This window comes from Vipera berus (assembly GCF_964194415.1).
Source record: "Vipera berus genome assembly, chromosome: 3".
Lineage (NCBI taxonomy): Eukaryota > Metazoa > Chordata > Lepidosauria > Squamata > Viperidae > Vipera > Vipera berus.
In genome coordinates, this window is record NC_138204.1 from 67,495,730 (window position 1) to 67,518,081 (window position 22,352).

The 22,352-nt window shown below is 39.5% G+C and overlaps 1 protein-coding gene across 3 annotated transcripts in view; it reads left to right on the forward strand.

The window, feature by feature from the left end:
* FGGY (FGGY carbohydrate kinase domain containing) overlaps nucleotides 1–22,352 on the forward strand; it is a 164,489-nt gene that overhangs the window by 19,255 nt on the left and 122,882 nt on the right. For all 3 annotated transcript variants that reach the window (XR_014026026.1, XM_081324604.1, XM_081324605.1), the window contains exon 5: nucleotides 16,825–16,913. Coding sequence is in view for 2 of the 3 variants with exons in the window: in XM_081324604.1 (XP_081180730.1) it covers nucleotides 16,825–16,913 (89 nt within the window). In the remaining variant the exon portion in view is untranslated. The remainder of the gene's footprint in view (nucleotides 1–16,824; nucleotides 16,914–22,352) is intronic.

The following is a 22,352-nucleotide window of genomic DNA, read 5'->3' on the forward strand; positions in this document are numbered from 1 at the left end:
AGTTAATATGTACCACTGAATTACTCATGGACCCAGGGCAACACATTGTTTATTAAGTACTTATGATTGTAAAACTAGAAAATTAATAAAATATTTATATAAAAAAAGCTTTCATCAGGGAAGAAATAAACTGGCATATTAGAAAAGTAGATGATGTATGGAGAAATTGAATAGGAGGGCCATTTTTGGATACTATTGAAACATACTGAGTTCTCTACTGAAAATTGATTTGATAAATAAGTTCAGGACAGACGAAATATATCTTCCAACAATAACTAAGGGATTTGTTTCTAATAACTGATGATCTGCAATGTGCTAAGAGGCCCTTTTCATCTCATTGTCAGTATCTTATTATAAGAAGCAAGACAGAATGTTTCAGTTTTAAAGGTATACATTTCTAATTGAGAAATGCAAAGAAAAATGGAACTGCTACCTATAAGATCTCTAGACAGTACATTAGATTGAAAAGGCTATAGAATTTTGTAGTATACATAAACAGGGTTTAAGAGACATGGATTCTTAGAGTGCAGATGATTATTTCAAAATAGCATCTGCCCAGAAAATAAGTAGCTTTTTAAAATACAGAGAACTTTTAGTATTTCAATACGTTTTCAAATATCCATATTTCTGGAAAGGTATTAAGGGTAGGCAAGACATCTCTTCAGTTGGATTGTAAACAAAAATATTAAATTAGCGAATGTTTGGGCAAAAGCAGGGAGTAATCTCATTCGGGCTACAAGATTCACTGCCACAGATACTTGAGTTATGAATGGAATGGGCAGGCTCCATTACATTTGTAACTTGAGGACTACTTATAAACATGCGAAGGTCACTCTTTAGGCTTGTAGCCCCAAGGAGAAAATTGTAGCCCCATAGAAAATAAATTAGTGTGAAAATACAAGTCTATGTTATGGAAATAGAATAATATCCAGTATAGATTAATGGGAAGCTGTATGTCATTTTCTTGCCTACCAATAAAAAACAAATAATAGGATTTATTATTTCTGATGGAAAAAATATACAATTCTCTCTAAATTGGTGGGGTAGTGTAATTTATTGTTTTTATGGCTGTTGTACCTATACTTTCTGTGGATTCTAGTAATAACTTTCCTTAATTAACATTTTATTTTATTTTTATTTACTATATACAGTGCCTTATAAAAGGAATGTAAGTTATGATTCTTTGAAGAGCATTTGGATGAGAAAAAAGAAGCAGAAAAAAGCAGAAAAAACCCCAGTGTCTTTGAATTGATACTTACTTGTGCTGTCAGCCCAAAGCTGAGAATGGTAGACGTGCTAGGCAAATAGATAACAATACTCTCTTGAAACTTCTTTCTCTCCAATCTTTGCACTGTGCAAGGGAAGTGGGGAAAAACAAAGCAAGCAATTTCTGTAGGAAATCTACTTTATCTGACCCTTTGCTGCTAACAATGTGATCTCATAATTCTCAATTTAAGAGCAAACATTACTCTCTTGAAATCTCATTTTCTAATCTCTTTGCTCTGTGGAGTGAGGGTGGGTGGGGGGTAGAAAATAAAGCAAACCAGTACTATAGGTAAGTATTCTGCCTGACCCTTTTTCTCCTCTACCTGCTGAGTGAAGATATTGGGGAAGAAAAGATTTCAAGAGAGTAAGCTGTTTCATTTGCCCCTTTTTGGATGATTCTGTTGCCCAAACTGTAGATACATACCGTATTTTCCGGCGTATAAGACGACTTTTTAACCCATGAAAATCTTCTCAAAAGTCAGGGGTCGTCTTATACGCAGGGCGCTGAAACTTTAGGGACAGGGCTGGCTGGAAAACCTGGAGAGGATTTCCCATTTAGTCTGCGCAGGGAAAGTGGGACCAATTGGAGTAGAAGCTGCAGTCTGTGATTTTTTACAGGCTGGGGTCTGGGCGTCTTTCCTTCTAAAGTTGAAGAGCAGCTGTAGTCTATCCCAACTTGAAAGGCAGGTGGGGAATGCCGCAGCCAGAGCAGCTGCTTAGCTCTAAGGACACATTTGACTCAGGAACTGGGTGGGCTGGCTGGAAAACCTGGAGTGGATCTCCCATTTGGTCTTTTTTTTTAAATCCCATTTATATCCCGCCCTTCTCCGAAGACTCAGGGCGGCTTACAATTTAAAGCACAAATCAATGTGCTTAGCAATAGCCTTCATTCTATGTATATGCCTGCTTATTAGAGCTTTCACCCCCCACACACAAGCAGCATTATTACAAAGTCAGCTTATTGATCCCAACAATCTGGGTCCTCATTTTACCTACCTCGGAAGGATGGAAGGCTGAGTCAACCTTGAGCCTGGTGGGATGCGAACCTGCACTAATTGCAGGCAGCTGGTGTTACTTAAGGCTCTGCGCAGGGAAAGCTTTAGAGTGAATTAGGCTCTGCGCAGGGAAAGCTTTAGAGTGAATTAGGAAAAGTGAAAAAGTGAATTAGGAAAATAGGAAACGGTTGCTGGAATTGGGTATGTGTAGTTTAACGAAGAGAAGGGTGAGGAGTGACATGATAGCAGTGATCCAATATCTCAGGGGCTGCCACAAAGAAGAGGGAGCCAAGCTATTCTCCAAAGCACCTGAAAGCAGTACAAGAAGCAATGGATGGAAACTAGTCAAGGAGAGAAGCAACCTAGAACTAAGGAGAAACTTCCTGACAGTTAGAACAATTAACCAGTGGAACAACCTCCCTCCAGAAGTGGTGAATGCTCCAACACTGGAAGTTTTTAAGAAGAGACTGGACAGCCATTTGTCTGAAATGGTATAGGGTTTCCTGCCTGAGCAGGGGGTTGGACTAGATGACCTCCAAGGTCCCTTCCAACTTCTTCCTCCTCTTCTTCTTCTTCTTCTTCTTCTTCTTCTTCTTCTTCTTCTTCTTCTTCTTCTTCTTCTTCTTCTTCTTCTTCTTCTTCTTTTTCTTCTTCTTCTTCTTCTTCTTCTTCTTCTTCTTATTATTATTATTATTATTATTATTATTATTATTATTATTATTATTATTATTATAAGTTTAATCCACTTGCACTGTTTTATGTTTACATGTTTGATGACAAACAGCCTTATGTTTATAAGTGACAGTTTTCCTACTAAGTACCTGCATGTCATAAGCATTTTAATTAAAATTACCATATTAAAATCAAATCTGATGTTTTTAAATTTTTATTTGGTGTGCGTTGGAAGAGGGGTAGTCTTATACGGCGAGTATAGCCCAAACCCTATAATTTAACAGGAAATGTAGGGGGTTGTCTTATATGCCCAGTCGTCTTATATGCCGGAAAATACGGTACATTCTACCAAGTGACAATTAACACCTGCATCGACTGAAGTGGCCTTTAAATGTGGAAAAGCTGTGCCATTATATATTACTTAATTTTATGGAACTTCATGAATCTTGGCAGCTTTTAAAATTTAATTTAATAAATTGTTTTGCTAAGTTAACAGCTGCAATGATTCACTTAACAACTGTAGCAAGAAAGATTGTAAAATGGGGCAAAATTCACTTAACAAATGTCTGACTTAGCAACATAAATTTTGGGCTCAATTGTGGTCATAGGTTGAGGACTACCTGTATCTCTTGATCCTGACTTGCTGAGAAAAAAATCAGCTTATCTCATCTTTTGTTACCATAAAAGATGTATTGTCACTTAGCAGCCTCGTAAAAGAAGAAAGGGAATAGTGCCAACGATTGATGAATCACAGCCTGGATTAGGCATGACTTAATTTTAAAAATGCTTACCATGCTTCAAATTTAGAACAAAAGAAAAAAATCAGATGGCAGGGATTTGGTTTCCATTATTGGTGGTAGAAAGCCACAGTTAAGGTTCTATAATTGTTAGGGATAGCTTTCCTTAGTATTAGCTACAGGATTAGCTACTAAGTATGCAATAAATAAACTATCTCTGTACATAGTTTGTTTCTTACCTTTAATTGTGGAAAAAAACCTATTCTATAATTAATTCTTTATTTTCAATGGAACGTCGTGGGTCTTGGTAGCTAGCTCCCTATCTATCTTTTATTTGTTTATTAAACAGATTTATATAGCTGCCCTACTCAGAAAGAATTTGATAAAGTTTGTTTGAAAGTAAAGTACACGGTGTGCTCTCACATTCTTTTTAATAACAAGGCAATTGTATTGGAGGCAAAGGCAAAATTGTTACTTGTTATACATGTTATACATGTGATAGCAAACACTCTTTTTCAACAACCCAAGAGACGGCTCTACACATGGACATCACCAGACGATCAACACAGAAATCAGATTGACTATGTGCTCTGCAGCCAAAGATGGAGAAGCTCTATACAGTCAGTAAAAACAAGACCAGGAGCTGACTGTGGCACAGATCATGAGCTTCTCATTGCAAAATTTAGGCTTAAAATGAAGAAAGTAGGGAAAAACACTAGGCCACTCAGGTATGAACTAAATCATATCCCTGACGAATATACAGTAGAGGTGACAAATAGATTTAAGGAATTAGATCTGATAGAGTGCCTGAAGAACTATGGACGGGGGTTCGCAACATTTTACAAGAAGTAGCAACTAAAACCATCCCAAAGAAAAAGAAATGCAAGAAAGCAAAATGGCTGTCTGAGGAAGCTTTGCAAATAGCTGAGGACAGGAAGGAAGCGAAAGGCAAGGGAGAAAAAGAACGATACACCCAATTGAATGAAGAATTCCAGAGAATAGCTAGAAGAGATAAGAATGCCTTCTTAAATGAACAGTGAAAAGAAATAGAAGAAAACAATAGAATAGGGAGGACTAGAGATCTCTTCAAGAAAACTGGAGAGATGAAGGGAACATTTCATGCAAAAATGGGCATGATAAAGAACCAAAATGGCAGGGACCTAATAGAGGCAGAAGAGATTAAGAACAGGTGGCAAAATTACACAGAAGAACTATACAAGAATAAGCTTAACGTCCCAATAACCACGATGAGGTGGTCACTGACCTTGAGCCAGACATCCTAGACCTAGAATGTGAAGTGAAATGGCCCTTAGGAAAGGTGAGCAACAACAAGCTAATGGAGGTGACAGTATTCCAGCTGAGCTATTCAAAATCTTAAAAGACGATGCAGTAAAAGTGCTACACTCAATTTGCCAGCAAATTTGGAAAACTCAACAGTGGCCACAGGATTGGAAAAGATCAGTTTACATTCCAATTCCAAAGAAAGGCAGTGCCAAAGAATGTTCAAACTATCGCACCATTGCACTCATTTCACATGCTAGTAAAGTTATGCTTAAAATCCTACAAGTTAGACTCCAGTAGTATGTGGATCGAGAACTACCAGAAGTACAGGAAGGATTTCGAAGAGGCAGAGGAACTAGAGATCAAATTGCCAACAAATGCTGGATCATGGAGAAAGCTAGGGAGTTCCGGAAAAAACATCTACTTCTGCTTCATTGACTATGCTAAAGCATTTGATTGTGTGGATCACAACAAACTGTGGCAAGTTCTTAAAGAGATGGGCGTACCAGGCCATCTTATTTGTCTCTTGAGAAACCTATATGTGGGCCAAGAAGCAACAGTGAGAACTGGACACGGAACCACTGATTGGTTCAAAATTGGGAAAGGAGTCTGGCAAGTCTGTATACTGTCGCCCTGCCTATTTAACTTATATGCAGAGCACATCATGAGAAAGGCAGGGCTAGATGAATCAAAAGTTGGAATTAAGATTGCCGGAAGAAATATCAACAACCTAAGATATGCAGATGATACCACTCTAATGACAGAAAGTGAAGAGGAACTAAAGAGCCCCTTTTTGCGAGTGAAGAAGGAGAGTGCAAAAGTTGGGTTTAAACTAAACATTAAGAAAACCAAGATCATGGCAGCCGGCCCTCTCAATTCCTGGCAAATAGATGGGGAAGAAATGGAGGTAGTGACAGATTTTATTTTCCTGGGCTCCAAGATCACCGCAGATGGGGACTGCAGCCAAGAAATTAAAAGACGCTTGCTCCTGGGGAGGAAAGCCATGGCAAATCTAGACAGCACACTAAAAAGCAGAGACATCACCCTGCCAACAGAAGTGTGTATAGTCAAGGCTATGATCTTCCCAGTTGCAATGTATGGCTGTGAAAGTTGGACCATAAGAAAGGCTGAGTGCCAAAGAATTGAGGCCTTTGAACTATGGTGCTGGAGAAGACTCCTGCGAGTCCCTTGGACTGCAAGGCAATCCAACCGGTCAGTCCTGGAGGAGATCAACCCTGACTGCTCTTTAGAAGACCATATCCTGAAGTTGAAACTCAAATACTTTGGCCACCTAATGAGAAGGAAGGACTCACTGGAGAAGAGCCTAAGGCTGGGAAACGTTGAGGGCAAGAGAAGAAGGGGACGACAGAGAATGAGGTGGCTGGATGGAGTCACTGAAGCAGTAGGCGTGAGCTTAAATGGACTCCAGAAGATGGTAGAGGACAGGAAGGCCTGGAGGAATGTTGTCCATAGGGTAACGATGGGTCAGACACGACTTTGCAACTAACTACAACAACAAATACATGTTGACTCTATTGTACAGGTATTAAATTTTCACCAGTCTTTGTGAATCTAATTGTAGATTACCCATATAATAATAATTTAAATTTGCGTGCCATTTGACTCTCAGTGACTCCTAATTCTTTCCCCACTAGGGGTTCTAACCTTCCCTTCTCAATCCAGTGAAGACATCCACGTTATCAACAAACAATACATCTTCCTGCATTTCAATGCCAAAAGGTTGATAATGCGTTCATTTCCTATTTGTATTACACCAGTAATCACATAGCTCTCCAACCAGATTTAAACGTGCACAAGAATAACTTTAAATAATGAAATCAATGGGAAGGAATCCCTCTTTTCCCCAATCCTGAGACCTTGTATCTCCTCCATCCCCATCGCTGTTAGGAACAGCTTTAGGAACAAGAGTTTACGTCTTTGACCCCTTCTTCCTTCGGTGGGATATAATTTTTAGACTGAATGCAGGAATTATCTGGTTTTCATTATTCATTAACCACCCAAATAGCTGAGTCTATATACCTTAAATAAAGATGCAGAAATAGATAATACCAACAACTTCAAATCACTTGTTCATTCAGGTATCTCATTGGATAAATAGACTCTGTTTCCTGCGCTAAGAATTAAGCCATCTTGTTCTTTCCAGTTTCTTGGACCATATAAAATTGAAGTCTGGAAGTTTTGATTGTCTATTGTTCCTAATACTGTTCCTACCTATCCTAGAATTTGGGTTAGTAGCCATAGAAAACCGAGGCCTCTGCTTTGACTTTTATGCAAAACATGAAGTGTTCAGTAGATTCTCTGTTAGAAAAATCATAATGAAGACTACCCTGAGCTATGTCATTGGTAAATGTTTTATATCGGTTTCTCTCTGTCTGCCACTGAATTCTTGAATTTGAGTTCTATTTATTGCTTGCTAGTACCATGTTTTCCCCAAAATAAGACTGGGTCTTATATTTTTTTGGCACCAAAAGACCCATTGTGTCTTATTTTCGGGGGATGTCTTATTTTGCTGCCGCCCGCCTGCTCCCTCCCACCATTGCGATTCAGATGTGGTGCGCAGCCGCCTGGCTCACGTGACAGCACCATCAGCTTGCGTGACAGCACCATCAGCAAGTGGAGACAGAGGCATGGGGGGAGAGGCAAGTGATCTCGACACGCCACCCACTCTACCCCACTGTCTCTTGGCTTGCCCATGGCCGTGCCAGGGCAGGAGGCCCCCGCGCATTTGCTGCCTCTTGTGCTGGCCACACCCATCCCCCATAAGCTAGGGCTTATTTTGGGGGTAGGGCTTATATTGGACCCACTCCCATAAATCAGGCTAGGGGTTATTTTCGGGGTGGGTCTTATTTTCGGGGAAAGACAGCATGTTTAACCCGTGGCTGTTGAATTGCATTACACCAAAAAGTATTTGTTACATTTTCTTTGTATAATGGTGGTGCAATTTAGCCTGTAACCTGATGGATTGGGCACCTTCAGTCTGGACTGAATATTTCTGATTCTTTAGAGAGATTGAGTTACTAATTGGACTAGGTATGTCCCTAAATTGATTTTAAAAGCTTCATTCACACTTCATTTATTTCATGAAAGGAAAAAGATCTTCCTTCGCATGCTTTTTCCACAGAGTAAAAAGAGTACAATAGCTTGACAATTAATAATCAAATGGCAATTACATGCAATAATTCTTTTTCATCACATTGCTGCTTTCTTCCTCTTCTTTGAAATGCCTTGTATATTTGTGCGATCTTCTTCCTTTTATGCGTGGCTTTTTTATGCCCCCCTTTCCCATTTCATTAAGTAGACAGAAGCATTTATTTATTTATTTATTTATTTATTTATTTAATACTATTTCTATACCGCCCTTCTCCCGAAGGACTCAGGGCGGTGAACAGGGCAAGAATAAAAATACACATTACAAAAGTTAAAACAAGATTAAATAAATGCCCACATACTAAAATACATCTTTAAAACCCAATAAAATAACCATAACAAACCCCCCCAATCCCTTCATCAGGCCAGGCCAGCTTGTTCAAAAAAGTATGTTTTTAGCTCGCGGCGAAAGGAGCGAAGGTCGGGCGCCGTCCGGAGCTCAACCGGTAGCTGATTCCATAGCTCCGGGGCGCCCACAGAGAAGGATCTCCCCCTGGGGGCCACCAGTCGACATTCTCTGACCGGTGGCACCCTGAGGAGGCCCTCTCTGTGGGAACGCACAGGGCGGAGGGAAGTCGATGCCGGCAGCAGGTGTTCCCTCAGGTACTCCGGACCCCTGCCATGTAGGGCTTTGAATACCATTACTAGTACCTTGAATCTCACCCGGAAGGCAACCGGTAACCAATGCAGCTCGCGGAGCAGAGGTGTAACGTGGGAGTATCGGGAGACTCCCAACACAACTCTCGCGGCTGCATTCTGTACCAGTTGGAGCTTCCGGGTGGTCCTCAAGGGCAGCCCCATGTAGAGAGCATTGCAGTAGTCTAGTCGAGAGGTCACGAGCGCATGAGTGACCGTGCATAGATCATCCCGGCTTAGATAGGGCCGCAACTGGCGCACCAGGCGAACCTGGGCAAAAGCCCCCCTAGTCACAGCTCCTATGTGGTCTTCCAGGGTGAGCCGTGAATCTAGGAGGACTCCCAAGTTGCGAGCCCTATCTACGGGGGGGTAATAGTTCGCCCCCCATAGCGAGAGGTGGAATGTCCGAATAAACCCGGGATGAAGGTATGCAAAGCCACTCGGTCTTGTCGGGGTTGAGTTGAAGTCTGTTCCTCCCCATCCAGACCCGAACCGCCTCCAGGCAACGGGACATCACGTTGAAGGCATCACTGGGGTGGTTTGGGGTCGAAAGGAAAAGCTGGGTATCATCAGCATACTGATGATACCCAACTCCAAAACCACGAATGATCTCACCCAGCGGTTTCATATAGATGTTGAACAGGAGAGGCGAGAGGACCGACCCCTGAGGAACTCCACAAATGAGAGACCTCGCGGTCGACCTCTGCCCTCCTGCCAACACCGACTGCGAGCGTCCCTGGAGATAGGAGGAGAACCACTGTAAAACCGTGCCTCCCACTCCCAATCCCCTGAGATGCCGCAGCAAGATACCATGGTCGATGGTATCGAAAGCCGCTGAGAGGTCTAATAGGACCAGAACAGAGGAATTCCCCCTGTCCCGAGCCCTCCAGAGATCATTCACCAGCGCGACCAATGCCGTCTCCGTGCTGTACCCGGGCCTGAAACCCGATTGGTACGGGTCTAGATAATCCGCTTCATCCAGGACCAGAGGGAGCTGGTGCACCACCACACTCTCAACAACCTTCGCAAGGAAGCGAAGGTTGGAGACAGGACGAAAGTTGTTCAATACAGCTGGGTCCAAGGCAGGCTTCTTGAGGAGAGGCCTCACCACCGCCTCTTTCAAGACGGCGGGGAAGCTACCCTCACTCAGAGAAGCCGATATAACTGCCTGGAACCAGCTGCGTGTCCTCTCCTGGGCTGCATAGACCAGCCAGGAAGGGCACGGGTCCAATAAACATGTGGTGGTGCTCAGCCTCCCCATGATCCTGTCCACTTCCTCCGGAGTCACAGAATCAAACTCCTCCCAGGTGATATTGACAAGACCGCCCGTGTCCTGCTCGACAGACTCTGCCCAGTCAGAGTCCAGACCGGTCCGAATCCGAGCGATTTTGTCCGACAGATGCTGGTTAAACTCCTCGGCACGACCCTGCAAGGGTTCCTCCCTCACCTCCTGATTCAGGAGGGAGCGAGTCACCCTAAACAGGGCGGCCAGGCGATTATCTGCGGACGCGATAAGGGTGGCGAAGTGGTTAGACCTCGCCTCCCTTATCGCAGCGAGATAAGACCTAGTATAGGTTCTTAGTCGCAATCGGTCGGATTCGGATCGGCTGGATCTCCAACCGCTCTCTAGGCCCCGTCTCCGACGCTTCATCTCCCGGAGCTCCGCGGAGAACCATGGAGCTCGACGGGATCTGCACCGGGTCAGGGGCCGCAGGGGTGCAACTCGGTCAAGAGCCTCAGTGGCTGCCCTTTCCCAGGCTTCCACTAAGGCGTCTGCCGAGCTGTGAGCAAGGGAGGCAGGTGGGGACCCCAGCGCCGCCTGGAACCTCTGGGGATCCATTAAGCGTCTGGGGCGGTACCATTTGATTGGTTCCACACACCCACGGCGGGGGGTGGTAAAATGGAAGACCAGCCGCAGGAGATGATGATCGGTCCATGACAGGGGCATAACAATTGGGGAACCCCCACCAAGATCATCTAACCACCGTCCAGATAAGAAAACTAAGTCAAGAGTGTGGCCTCCCTCATGAGTCGGTCCCGAAATTACTTGCGTCAGGTCCATGGCCGTCATGGAAGCCATGAACTCCCGAGCCAACTCAGATGATCCTCCCAGCGATGGTAGATTGAAGTCCCCCAAAACTATAAGCCTCTGGCAGCTTATCTTAAATAGTATGAAAGGGACTGTAAATTATTATTCAATTTATTATAAGTATTATGGTATTTTTTATCGCAGAAGGGAAGACCTACTTGTGAGGGTTGAGGTTTTTGTTTTGCTTCAAATGCCAAAATAACTACTAATTTTGGATTTGAGAGAAGAGCATTATCTGCTGCTGTACTTCAGGGAACTAGCTGAACTTGAACTGTTCAGTGTGTGTATGATTTTCCTTTCCTTGTGATCCATCAGAAATTATCACAACATACCTGAATAGCCAGGTATGGTAAACCAATGTTTGAAGCCTTTCAGGTTTTTTTTCCTCCCTATTTGTGTTCTGGGAGCAGGTTGATAATAATTTAAAATTTATTTTTATACGTGCTAAAAAAACAGGTTGGTTTTATTTATTCCCCCCCCCCCTCTCTTTCCAATCTGGCTTTATTTTGCAGATCTTGTGCCTGGCAATTATTTTTAGAATAATGCTGTTTTGCCCACTTCCAATTACTCTGCTCAACTCCCACGTTCACCCACATTCTCTGTTAAGAATGTGACTTGATTTGGGTCAATCCTTCCTTCTTCCTTCTGGAGAACTGAATTATATAATCATCAAATCTTCCCGCCACTGTAATTCTACATGCCAACTGCTGCCAATTAAGGAATATTCACTTACTTGTTCTGATCCTATCCCCATGTTGATGAATCAGGTGTTTGCTTTTTTTTTTTTTTGAGGGAGTGGGGAATAAAAAAGAAGGTTTTTGAAAAGCAACTACTATAATCTGAATGAAGTCCTATCAGAGGTATAGTTGCTTGAATTTGCTTCAAATTAAGCATGCTTTTAATAGGAGATCCAGGACTAGATTCTTTTTTCCCAAATGTTTGGATTGCTATGTGATATTGCACAGATATAATGCTGCGATTAGCGCACAGCTAATGGAAATGACTTGTATGGTCACCACAATTAATCCTCGAGTTAGAACCATTCATTTAGTGACCGGTCAAAGTTAGAACAGCACTGAAAAAAGTAACTTACGATGGCTTTTCACACTTACGACTTGCAGCATCCCAATGGTCACGACATTAAAATTTGGACGCTTGGCAACTGGCGTGTATTTATGACACTTGTAGTGTTCCGGAGTCAAATGATTTAGCTTTTGTGACCTTCTGACAGGCAAAGTCAATGGGGGAAGCCAGATTCACTTAACAACCATGTTGTTAACAGCTGAAGTGATTCACTTAACAACTGTGGCAAAAAAGGTCATAAAGTGGAAAAAGCTCACTTAACAACTATCTCACTTAGCACTGGAAATTTTGGGCTCAAATGTGATCGCACGTTGGGGACTACCTGTTTCTGCAGAGGAGTAATATGAGTTCAGAGTTATTATGTCTTAATGGGTTCTAATGAGCACGTATGCATATGTAGAGTAGTGGCCAAAATTGTGGAAACCTTTTGGGAAAAGTGTACAGTAGAAATGCCACCTTTGGTTAAGTTTCCATCAATTTTTCTTCTAATTTCTTTATACCTGTAGCCTTGTTCACTTAATAATACTATTTTACATCGCTTTCTGGGTGACCAGTCAACTCTTTGCACCATTACTTTAATTTTATTACATTTTACAAGCTCGCTAAATGAAAGAACGCAAAAAAACCCAACCAACACAACACACTGACAAATGTTCTCCTCTCAGCTTCAATACATGACATCAGTAACTGAATGCTACTGTGATCTGATTGGCTCATTGCCAAAACAAGCCACCTGATTGGTTCTCTAAACACTCATGCTCATTGGCTACAATCAGATGAAGGAAAGCTAATGATATGAACCTAAGCAAGTTGTGCTTCCTTTTTCTGGTTATTTGGCTATAACCTTTCATAGAATACAGTACAAATAATTGAACAAACCTTGTTGCATTACATTGTTGATTAAATTATCTTTCCATTGATATATAATTTTATGGTACTATTCCAAAAGAAAAGTGTTATTAGCCATCAAACCTCCAAAATACACTTTTCCCAAAAGGTTTCCACAATTTTGGCCACTATTGTACATATGCTTCCTGCTTTGCATAAAATCTGCTTGTCCAGTATGGGCTGGCCAAAAGGACAAGCTGCCAGTAGCCTCCACTTTGGGATCTTAGTAGAACAGGAATCTCAGAATAGGCTTCCCTTTTTTAAAAAAACTACATTTAAAAAAACCTACATAAATAAAAACTAGAAAAAAGATATGAAAGAATAAAAGAAAAAGTGGAAGATGACAAAAGGAAAAGAAAGATATCTAAAGACGCCACTACCCATTTTTGCAGTACTAACAAACATGATAGTTACCACCTCCACCCTCCCAACTTCTTCCCACAAACAACCCATTTTAATTAGTAAATCCCAGCATCACCAATTCACTTTGTCCATTTTCAGCAAAAAGTCCATAAGTTTCCTGACTTTGTTCCCTCCTTGGTCAAACAAGTCAATGTAGTCATTTCTGCAACTTCTGCCATTTTTCTCCATTTTTTTTGTATATAATAGACTCGCTATAGTCCTCTCATTTTGCAATACTTGCTTCCCTTAGAATTCCTTTCTTATTGAGAGTCAGAAAGGCACCTAAAACAATTCTTTATCACAAAGCATAAAGTGTTAAGTAATTTGGAATGTATCATTCCATTGAAATCTAATTTTTAACGTTTACGTTTTTATGATAGCGGCATCTTTTTATATATTGACCACTTTTCAGGATTGTAGTGTTTAATTGATTTTATGAAGTTGTGAGCCCCCTCAAATCAGTAGTGGAGGCAGAATATGAATAATTACACAGAAATAAATATGAAGATTGTGGGAATGGAAGGAACAGATTGAAATTTTCAATTGTCTAAAACCTATCATGTTTCTTAAATATTAAAAAAACAGAAGAATGATTAGTTTCATTTTTTTAAAAAAAGTTTATTTCTTAATAAGAAATAAACTTCTGCAGAGTATTAAATCTCAGTGTCTGCTCTTAAAGTTGTGGGTCCTTGTGTTCTGGTCTTAGCTGTATTTCTTGGAAAACATGTAAGTGATTTGGCTTGTCACCTTGTAAGAAGTTGGTCAAAGTAATGTTATCTGCTGAGTTATCTGCTATTGGACAGTAGACCATTGTGATCACATTTGCAGCTGATTAACTTCTTGGAATTGACTAGTACTTTCAAAATAGCCTTTAAAAAAAAGTCTAGATTGTGACATTTGGGAAAAGAAGGCCAACTATACTTGGGTTCCAGTGAATAACAGATAAATCTGGAGTTGTGGAAAATGAATTACTTCATATGAATTGCTATATTGAAAACTGCATTAGGGTATTTTCAGTACATTTGTTAATTGTGTAGAGTACTGCAAGTAATCGAATGACTTGTGAGATCAGGTTGGTATATGTAAAACTTACTGTTAGTGTGGAAACATATAGCAAAACCTAATGTGTTTTTCTGATCTAACCAGTGGTGACAAATCATTTTGGTGACTAAAATGAATCATTTGGATCTGTTTCAAGGGGCTCATTTTAGAATCTTTTTATTGTGGTTTTTAGAAAGTGCCTACTTATTTTTCCTTTTACATTAGACATTTGACCCCATTGACACTAAATCACTCTCTGGTCATCTTAGTCCTGGCTTCCATAAAAGGGAACAAGAATAAACTTTTTACAGGATTTTCAATACTCTTGCCTGGAAATTCTTATTTCATTTCTATCCAGAATATGCCCGCTTTTGTTCCTTTTCCTATTGATTTGCTTAACTATTGGATTTAAAGAATTATAGTTAGATAATGATATCTATATTTATTTATTTTATATCCCACCTTTATTATTTTTATAAACAACACAAGGCGGTGAGCATTTCTAATGCTACCTCCTCCTGTTTTCCCCACAACAACAACAGCCCTGTGAGGTGTGTTGGGCTGAGAGAAAATGGCTGTCTCAAACTTACTCAGCTGGTTTTCATGGCTAAAGTGGGATTAAAATTCAGGGTCTCATGGTTTCTAGCCTCGTGCCTTAACCACTAGACTAAACTATCTCTAAATTATGGATGTAATTACAGTGGTAGTGCCATGCTACTACATGAAATAAAGCATTAAAGTCAACAACATTAAACTTTTATTCAAAGCGAAAGATATGGAGGGCAAATATTATTGTGTGTGAGGCTAAACATAGAGAACTGAACCATCAAGTTCTGTCTGTGAAAATATTCTTTCTAAAACAAATTGTAGGAGGAGTGGCAGAACCTGGGGGTGGAGTCAAAAGAGGAATCTGCCTAGAGTCTCTATGTAGCCACAAATGGACCAAATCAAACCCCTCTTGTATCCTGCTGAAATGTTTTGTGTGAGTTGAATAGAGTAATGTCAGGAGCAATAGAGTAACTGTGAAGTTCCAATTAAACTGATGTATTACTAATCATGCCTATGCATAAGAATCTGCTCAACTAACTGTTAACACTATCTTGGTATTAGATAAAAGTCAGTTGAATTCAAGAGGGATTGTACTTGGTCCACCTGTGGCTACATAGAGTATCTAGGCCAATTCCTCTTTTTGACTCTGCCCCTGGTTCTGCTACTCGTTCTCCTAAGCAAATGCAGGGAATTTGCAACATTAGGACATCCAGTAGTTTTTAGTGGTGATAAGATGTCCTGATGTTATTTTACCTTAAAGATACTATAGTGTCTTGGTATTCCCAAAGATATTTGCTCCTATCCTAGGTTGTTCAGTCTTGCTACTTAGATGCCTTTTAGAGACACTACTGGGAGATGCCAGAGACATCTAGACTCATTATTAAGTTATTATTCTTTTCCTGTTTATTAATTAGAGAGTTATGGCTTGAACTATATTCTAATATCCAGTTCCTTTGGGAACAGGATGCAGGGTTCTCAGAGTACATAGAAAGGGCACAGAAATATATCCATGGATATAAATGTAGAGAAAATGGTAATACATTATATATATATATATATATATATATATATATATATATATATATATTTGTTTTCTGAGGTTTTCGCGGGTGTTCGTATGTGGATCTTTGGTTATTCGGGTTTTTCCCCGCGTAGAACTAAAGGTGTAGGGGCGACGTCAACAATGATAGACCCAAAGTCATGATAACACCACATGACATCACCACCACACAACCATTCAAAAAGCAAATCCGAACCCACAATGATAACGAGGCACAACCACAAAACAGAAACCTAACTACAGCTGCAACATCAGCCACTTTAAACCCCTCCAAACCACACAATAAGCAAACTGACACCCACTATAAAAACATGGCACCACCACAAACACGAAGCCGAACAAAAGCAGCACAACTCACCAGCTCAGGTCTAAGGCTGGCAGCTGAGACCAGCCCATCCACTCAAAACACACCCCCACCCAATCAGAACACACCCACCATTCAAAACACACTCCCACCCAATCAGAACACACTTACTCCCCCACCCAATCAGAGCACACCTCCACCCACAGAACACACCCCCTCTGGCAGTTTAAAAAAGAGGAACAAACAGCCACATGCTTCTCCCAGAAGAAGGAAGCAGAAGCCACCAGCCTGATGATGACGGATGGGATTCCGTCGAAACGTCGCCCCTACACCTTTAGTTCTACGCGGGGAAAAACCCGAATAACCAAAGATCCATATATATATATATATATATATATATATATATATATATATATATATATATATATATATATATATATATATATATATATATATATATATATATATATATATATATATATATATATATATATATATATATATATATATATATATATTTCTATCATTCTATGAAACGTAAAAGTTGGATGGAGGGAACATCAGTGTTGTCTTAGCTACCGCATATGATTTAAATTTGTTTTTAAATTATATGAACTAAAACTATCCTTTTTATCTCCAACAAAAATTATCAGAATTTGCGAGAGTCTTGCTGGGAAAAGGCAGGACACTTCTTTGATCTTCCGGATTTCTTATCATGGAAAGCAACAGGTGCCAGAGCAAGGTATGCAAAATATTATGGCATGTTTTGTTTTTCCTCATCTCTTTTCTTGAGCCAGCTTTTTCTTTCATTTATTTTGACTGTATGCAATGTACGTGTACCTGCATATGATTTAAATTACATCTTGAACCTATCTTGCTGTTGTGCATTCCTGAACAAAATAGTTCCTGTGAGCATTTTCAATTCTTAATTAATTGTTGTAACTATTGGTTCCCTAATTTCACATTCCCATTTCTGGAATTTGACCAATTCAGTACCAATTTCTTGGAGACAACAGCTAGGGCATTATATTTCACAGGGGATAAAACATCTCGTTCCAATTTAAGTAAAAATAAATCCAGATTTTACACCCCCTTTTAGAACTAGAGGGAGAACAGCCAAGGGTTTGAGAAAGCCAAACAAATGTTTTATTTTTTTTCTTTTGAGAGTACATTACAGGCTTTTAATTCTTGAAATAAAACTTACACATTTTTTAGGAGCAAGATTCTATCTAGCAGTTATACTTTAAAATACGCACATATATTGATTTGTAAAAGTTGATTTTTGTTCTGTATCTCTTATATTATGCAAATAAGAGAAACAAAATCTGGAATGAAGATAATTTCAGTAAATTTGCTGTGGCCATAATAGGCAGTCATTGATAAAACTGGGCATTAATATTGCCGGCCTTTATTACAATTAAATCATAAATCTAGTGTTAATAAATTGGGAGTGCAATCTCAAGGCTAACCTGAACAGCTGGTATTGAACATTCTGGCCTTAATTTTGATGGAGTAAAAGATTTAATAGTAGCCATAAGTTGTGAGTTTCACATCTCTCATGAGACCACTTTTCCCGGACTGAAGCAAGCAAGGCCTTGCATGCAATCTAAGCCTGAAATGTTCCACCCTTTGAAGAATTTCTGCCCACCCTCTTGGAAGATCCAGGCCTGGACATTGTTATATTCTGAAATTCAACCCTATTCTATCTCCAGCTGGATTCTTCCTAGGGGTTTTGGGGAAAGAACATATTTCTGATCATTTATATTTTTATACTGTTTGTGTATTCTTTAGGTGTGCGTGTGGTGGGGGAGAGGGGTAAAATGGAGCAGGAATTGTAAAAGGAGACACCGAGATAATGAACTTTCATGTAAGCTGGTTTTTGAAAGAGGAAGGCTTAGGCTGCTCTGTACAGCAGTGAGGGCTGGGAGAGGGCTGCATTCTTTCCCTCTGTTTGGCTGTGACTGTATCACAACGTGGTCACTGCCCCCCTGCCTGATTAATCTTTTTAAGCGGCTGGGAAATGAGTAGACAGATTCAATGGTAAGAATTTGTGCTCTCCCGCTTGCGATACTTTGATGTTGTTCTGTGGTAGAGACAAAGGTGATTAAAACCAAATGGTAGCTTTCTTTAAGGCACTGTAAGTTTTTGTTTCTGGTTGCAAAACATATGGTTTGTTTGTTTGTTTGTTTAATAAATTTATGTAGTTGCCCAACTTATAGCATTAAAAATCCACAGCACGAAGCCGTTCAAACCCTTCTCCCTCCCCCATCACCGCCACCATCATGATTCATGAACGTATTGGCAATTTCACAGCAGTGTGAACCTGGAATAAGCAGGATGGTTCCAATTGATTTCCTGGTTTATAACTTAATATCATCAAACGGAACTGGTGCATTTCATAACAATGATTTTCTGGGTATTGGTTCATCTCAGTGTTGCAATGTCTTGATGGACTCTAACCGGCTCGTGTGAAAACGCCACTCATTTGTTTTCCTCTTCTCATTTGCACTGAGTCGACCATTACTCAGATTTTGCAGGAGTGAAGCTCTTGTCCTTTTCTTTGTCTTCTAATTCCTCTGATCTCAAGGGGATTTTTTAAATTATTATTTTAGTATTCTCCATTCTTCAAGTTGTAGCCAATGCTATCCATGATGATATCAATAAGTATCTCCTAATGCAGTTTGCACCTTTTATCTATCTTGGAGACTTTTTCTTTTCCATTTGTCCATTTCCATTTCCATTTTCCATTTGTATCTCAGTTCACAGTGGCACAATTCTTCACCTGGAGTTGACAATCTTCAGATTGATAGCTTGGAGAGGATGTTTTTAAGGTGCTTCTTTCAACACAATGGCTCAGATTCTATGTATGGCATGCGAACCTGCTGTGCAAGCAGCTGTTCTAATAATTGGCTGAGATTTGTCTCATTGTTTTCATTGAGGTTTTTTCCCTGTTATATTTGGAATTTTTGTCATTATAATCAAAGAAACTTGCCTTTGCCCCCCTTCAAATAGCAACAAATCTGGGCAAATGTCTTTTTTCCCCTCATTCATATGCAGCTTAGGAAAAAGACTTTTGAACGTTTCCCCTTCAATAACAAATTTATATTGAATTTGGTCTAGTTTTCTCTGAGATGATGGGCAAACTTTATATATATATATATATATGTGTGTGTGTGTGTGTGTGTGTGTGTGTGTGTGTGTGTGTATGTATGTATGTATGTATATGTATATGTACACATACATACACACACACACACACACATTTTATTGGTTTTAACTATAACAATCTCCAGTGCCTAGTGTACAGCGTGTTGTCTTGGTTTATGTTTTAATAAAAGCGGAAAAAAGACAATAATAATCAATTAACAATCATTAGTGATTAAGTTTGATAATTCTATAATTAGTATATTAATTAATAATATATTTCTTTGATCTTCCCTTCTCCCGTTTATATCCTCCTTAAACAAAATGTAATTCTTAATATTTTCAATATATAAATGGTTAAATATAAACACGTTTGTTTATGTTTGTACAAATAATAATAATCTCTATGTATACTTTTAGAAACTGTAGCTATTTCCTCACTTCACTCTTTTATTTGGAAGTTAACATTCTTAGCTGTCATTCTGTCAACATGATATCCCAATGAAATCTGCACCCTGGGTTTGAACGAGCTATAACTTTCATTTCATAGGGATAAGATGATCTTGTGACCAGCGATAACCTTTCTTCCCAAAGTTGTCACTGAAACATATCTGCCTTAGCAGCAGGTGTTGCCTGCAAATTTTCTAGAGCTCACAACGCCATTCTTTTGCTCTGTGTGATAAGCAGAGGACTATTGTGTTCCCCTTTGACCAAACTGCTCAAGTTTTATAAAGGTCCTCATTATCTCCTGTTCTCTGACTCTTGGCCAGTGTAGATAGACATAGGAAAGCTTTTTAACCATACACAGTCGGTTTATCATCCCAAACTCAACAGCTTTTCACAAAGTGGTAAGTCTATAACAAAAGAAATGTTATTTTGAGTTAAACAGATGTTTTAAGGTTAAGCTCCTGAATCTTACATACAAACTGTAAAACAGTTACTTATTTTTTTGTATATAACTTAAATGCAACAGTCTGTTTTACTGCCACTTGCTAAAGAATCATACCACTAATTCAGGGTTCCCTCCTTTGACTGCTTTGAGACATGTGAGCTTCTGGGAATTGAAGTCCATTGGTATTAAAGTGGCCAAGGTTGGGGAATCCTGCATGAACCTACAAATCATCATTGTGGTACAGTGTCCTTTAGCATACATAAAACAGGAAGATCTTGAGACGCTTTCTAAGTTATTTTCTGATTTTTTCTGTTTCTATCTATTTTTTTCCTCCATTGCAGTGTTTAATTCCTATATAATCAGCTGAAGTAGCACCTGAGTGTTCTATCTCAGTCAAAGCATCTGGACTGGGTGCCCCTCAAGATCTAATATCTGCAATCTGAAACAATTTATAAACTTGGTTTTTTTAAAAAGAATTTTTAAATTTGAATTTTATTGAATTTATATACCACCCTTTCCCGTAGGACTCAGTTCTTGTACATCAGTTCTTGATTGATAAACATACGTTCTTTCCCCTTTAGAAAACCAAATGAACTAGCTCAGCAGTGAAAAGAGGAGATGATGGAGATGGAGGCAGAAATTGTAGTGGGTATATGGCTGGCTGGCTGCCACGGTGACAAAGAATTCTGAGCCAACCATGAAGTCATGCTGAATTTAAGGAGTTTCAGTGATCCAAAGCACGGTGTCTTTAATTTTACAAAGTAAAGTCGTCTTAAGCTAGAAGACTATTAAACAAGGACCTTTCAATGACACGAGGAGGGAATACTGCGTATAAATTTTAGTTTGAAAACATAAAATATAGTGATGTGAGAGAATTCACTTTTTCTCACTTTCTATGACTAACTTCCCCAGCCTTGAGCATAACATTGGCACCCTGCATTTCCTGCTGTTCTAGGGGTATATGAAGGCTTGGTAGGAAATTTGAGAAATGTATGTACTTTTCTATTTCAGGAAAATGAAGTCAGGAATTGAATTTGTGTGTTGTTGGCTGTGAGGCTGTGATTTTACTCTGTGTGGCTTGGCTTCTTTATTTTTAATAGTGAGTAAAAAAATGCCAAGTTCTCATTCAACAGAATACCGACATTCTCTTCTCCGTTTCCTAAAGGAACTCATGTATTAATCTTTTATAAATTGAGAGATAGGTTTTGGTTGAAAGCAGTACAGAAGAATAAAAGCAGTGGAGAATAAATAGAAGATTAAACTTTCATTTATTACTGATAGCTATTAAATGTAGATTCTAAGGTCAGATTATTATTATTATTTATCCCATCTTTTTATGGATGAAAAACTTTACAATTTGCTGACAGTTTTTTGCCTTCTTTGTTTCCTTTATCTTATTTTGAGAGAGAGAGAGAGAGAGAGAGAGAGAGAGAGAGAGAGAGAGAGAGAGAGAGAGAGAGAGAGAGAGAGAGAAAGAGGATTGACAACTGTCTCCAAAACCCCTGTATATGGAACCTAACATTATCAGTAGCCATCCTAAAGATTTCAATGATCAATGATTCTAAACAGTAAGGACATTTTATTGTCAGAGTAGTCATTCTAATTTAAGGTGCTGTACCTTGTAGAGATTGTGATTATTTTTGATGTTTAATCATAATATGCTTTCTTTGATTTGATATAGAATCTTGTGCAAGCCAAGCAATTAATTATGCTTAAACAACCCCAAGATTAATGTCACATGAATCCAAACATTGTCAGATTGCATTGACATCAAACAGTATATCAGCAGCATTGCTCAATAAAATGATTAATCTCAGCTCTGGAACATTATGAAATCTAATGCCAATAGAGCAGTCCCAATGAGTTAACAGCAATTTTATTTCATGTAAATAGGCGTAGGATATACCATATAAGTAAATCCTTATAAATTTATAATCTAGATTAGGGGCAAGCAAAATCAATGCATTCCCTTGCCTTCAGAAGTTGTGGGTTCCCCAACACTGGAGGTTTTTAAGAAGAGATTGAACAACCATTTGTCTGAAATGGTGTAGGGTTTCCTGCTTAAGCAGAGGGATGTACTAACTAGAAGACCTCCAAGATCCATTTCAACTCTGTAATTCTGTTATTCAGTTTCTTTTAGGTTTA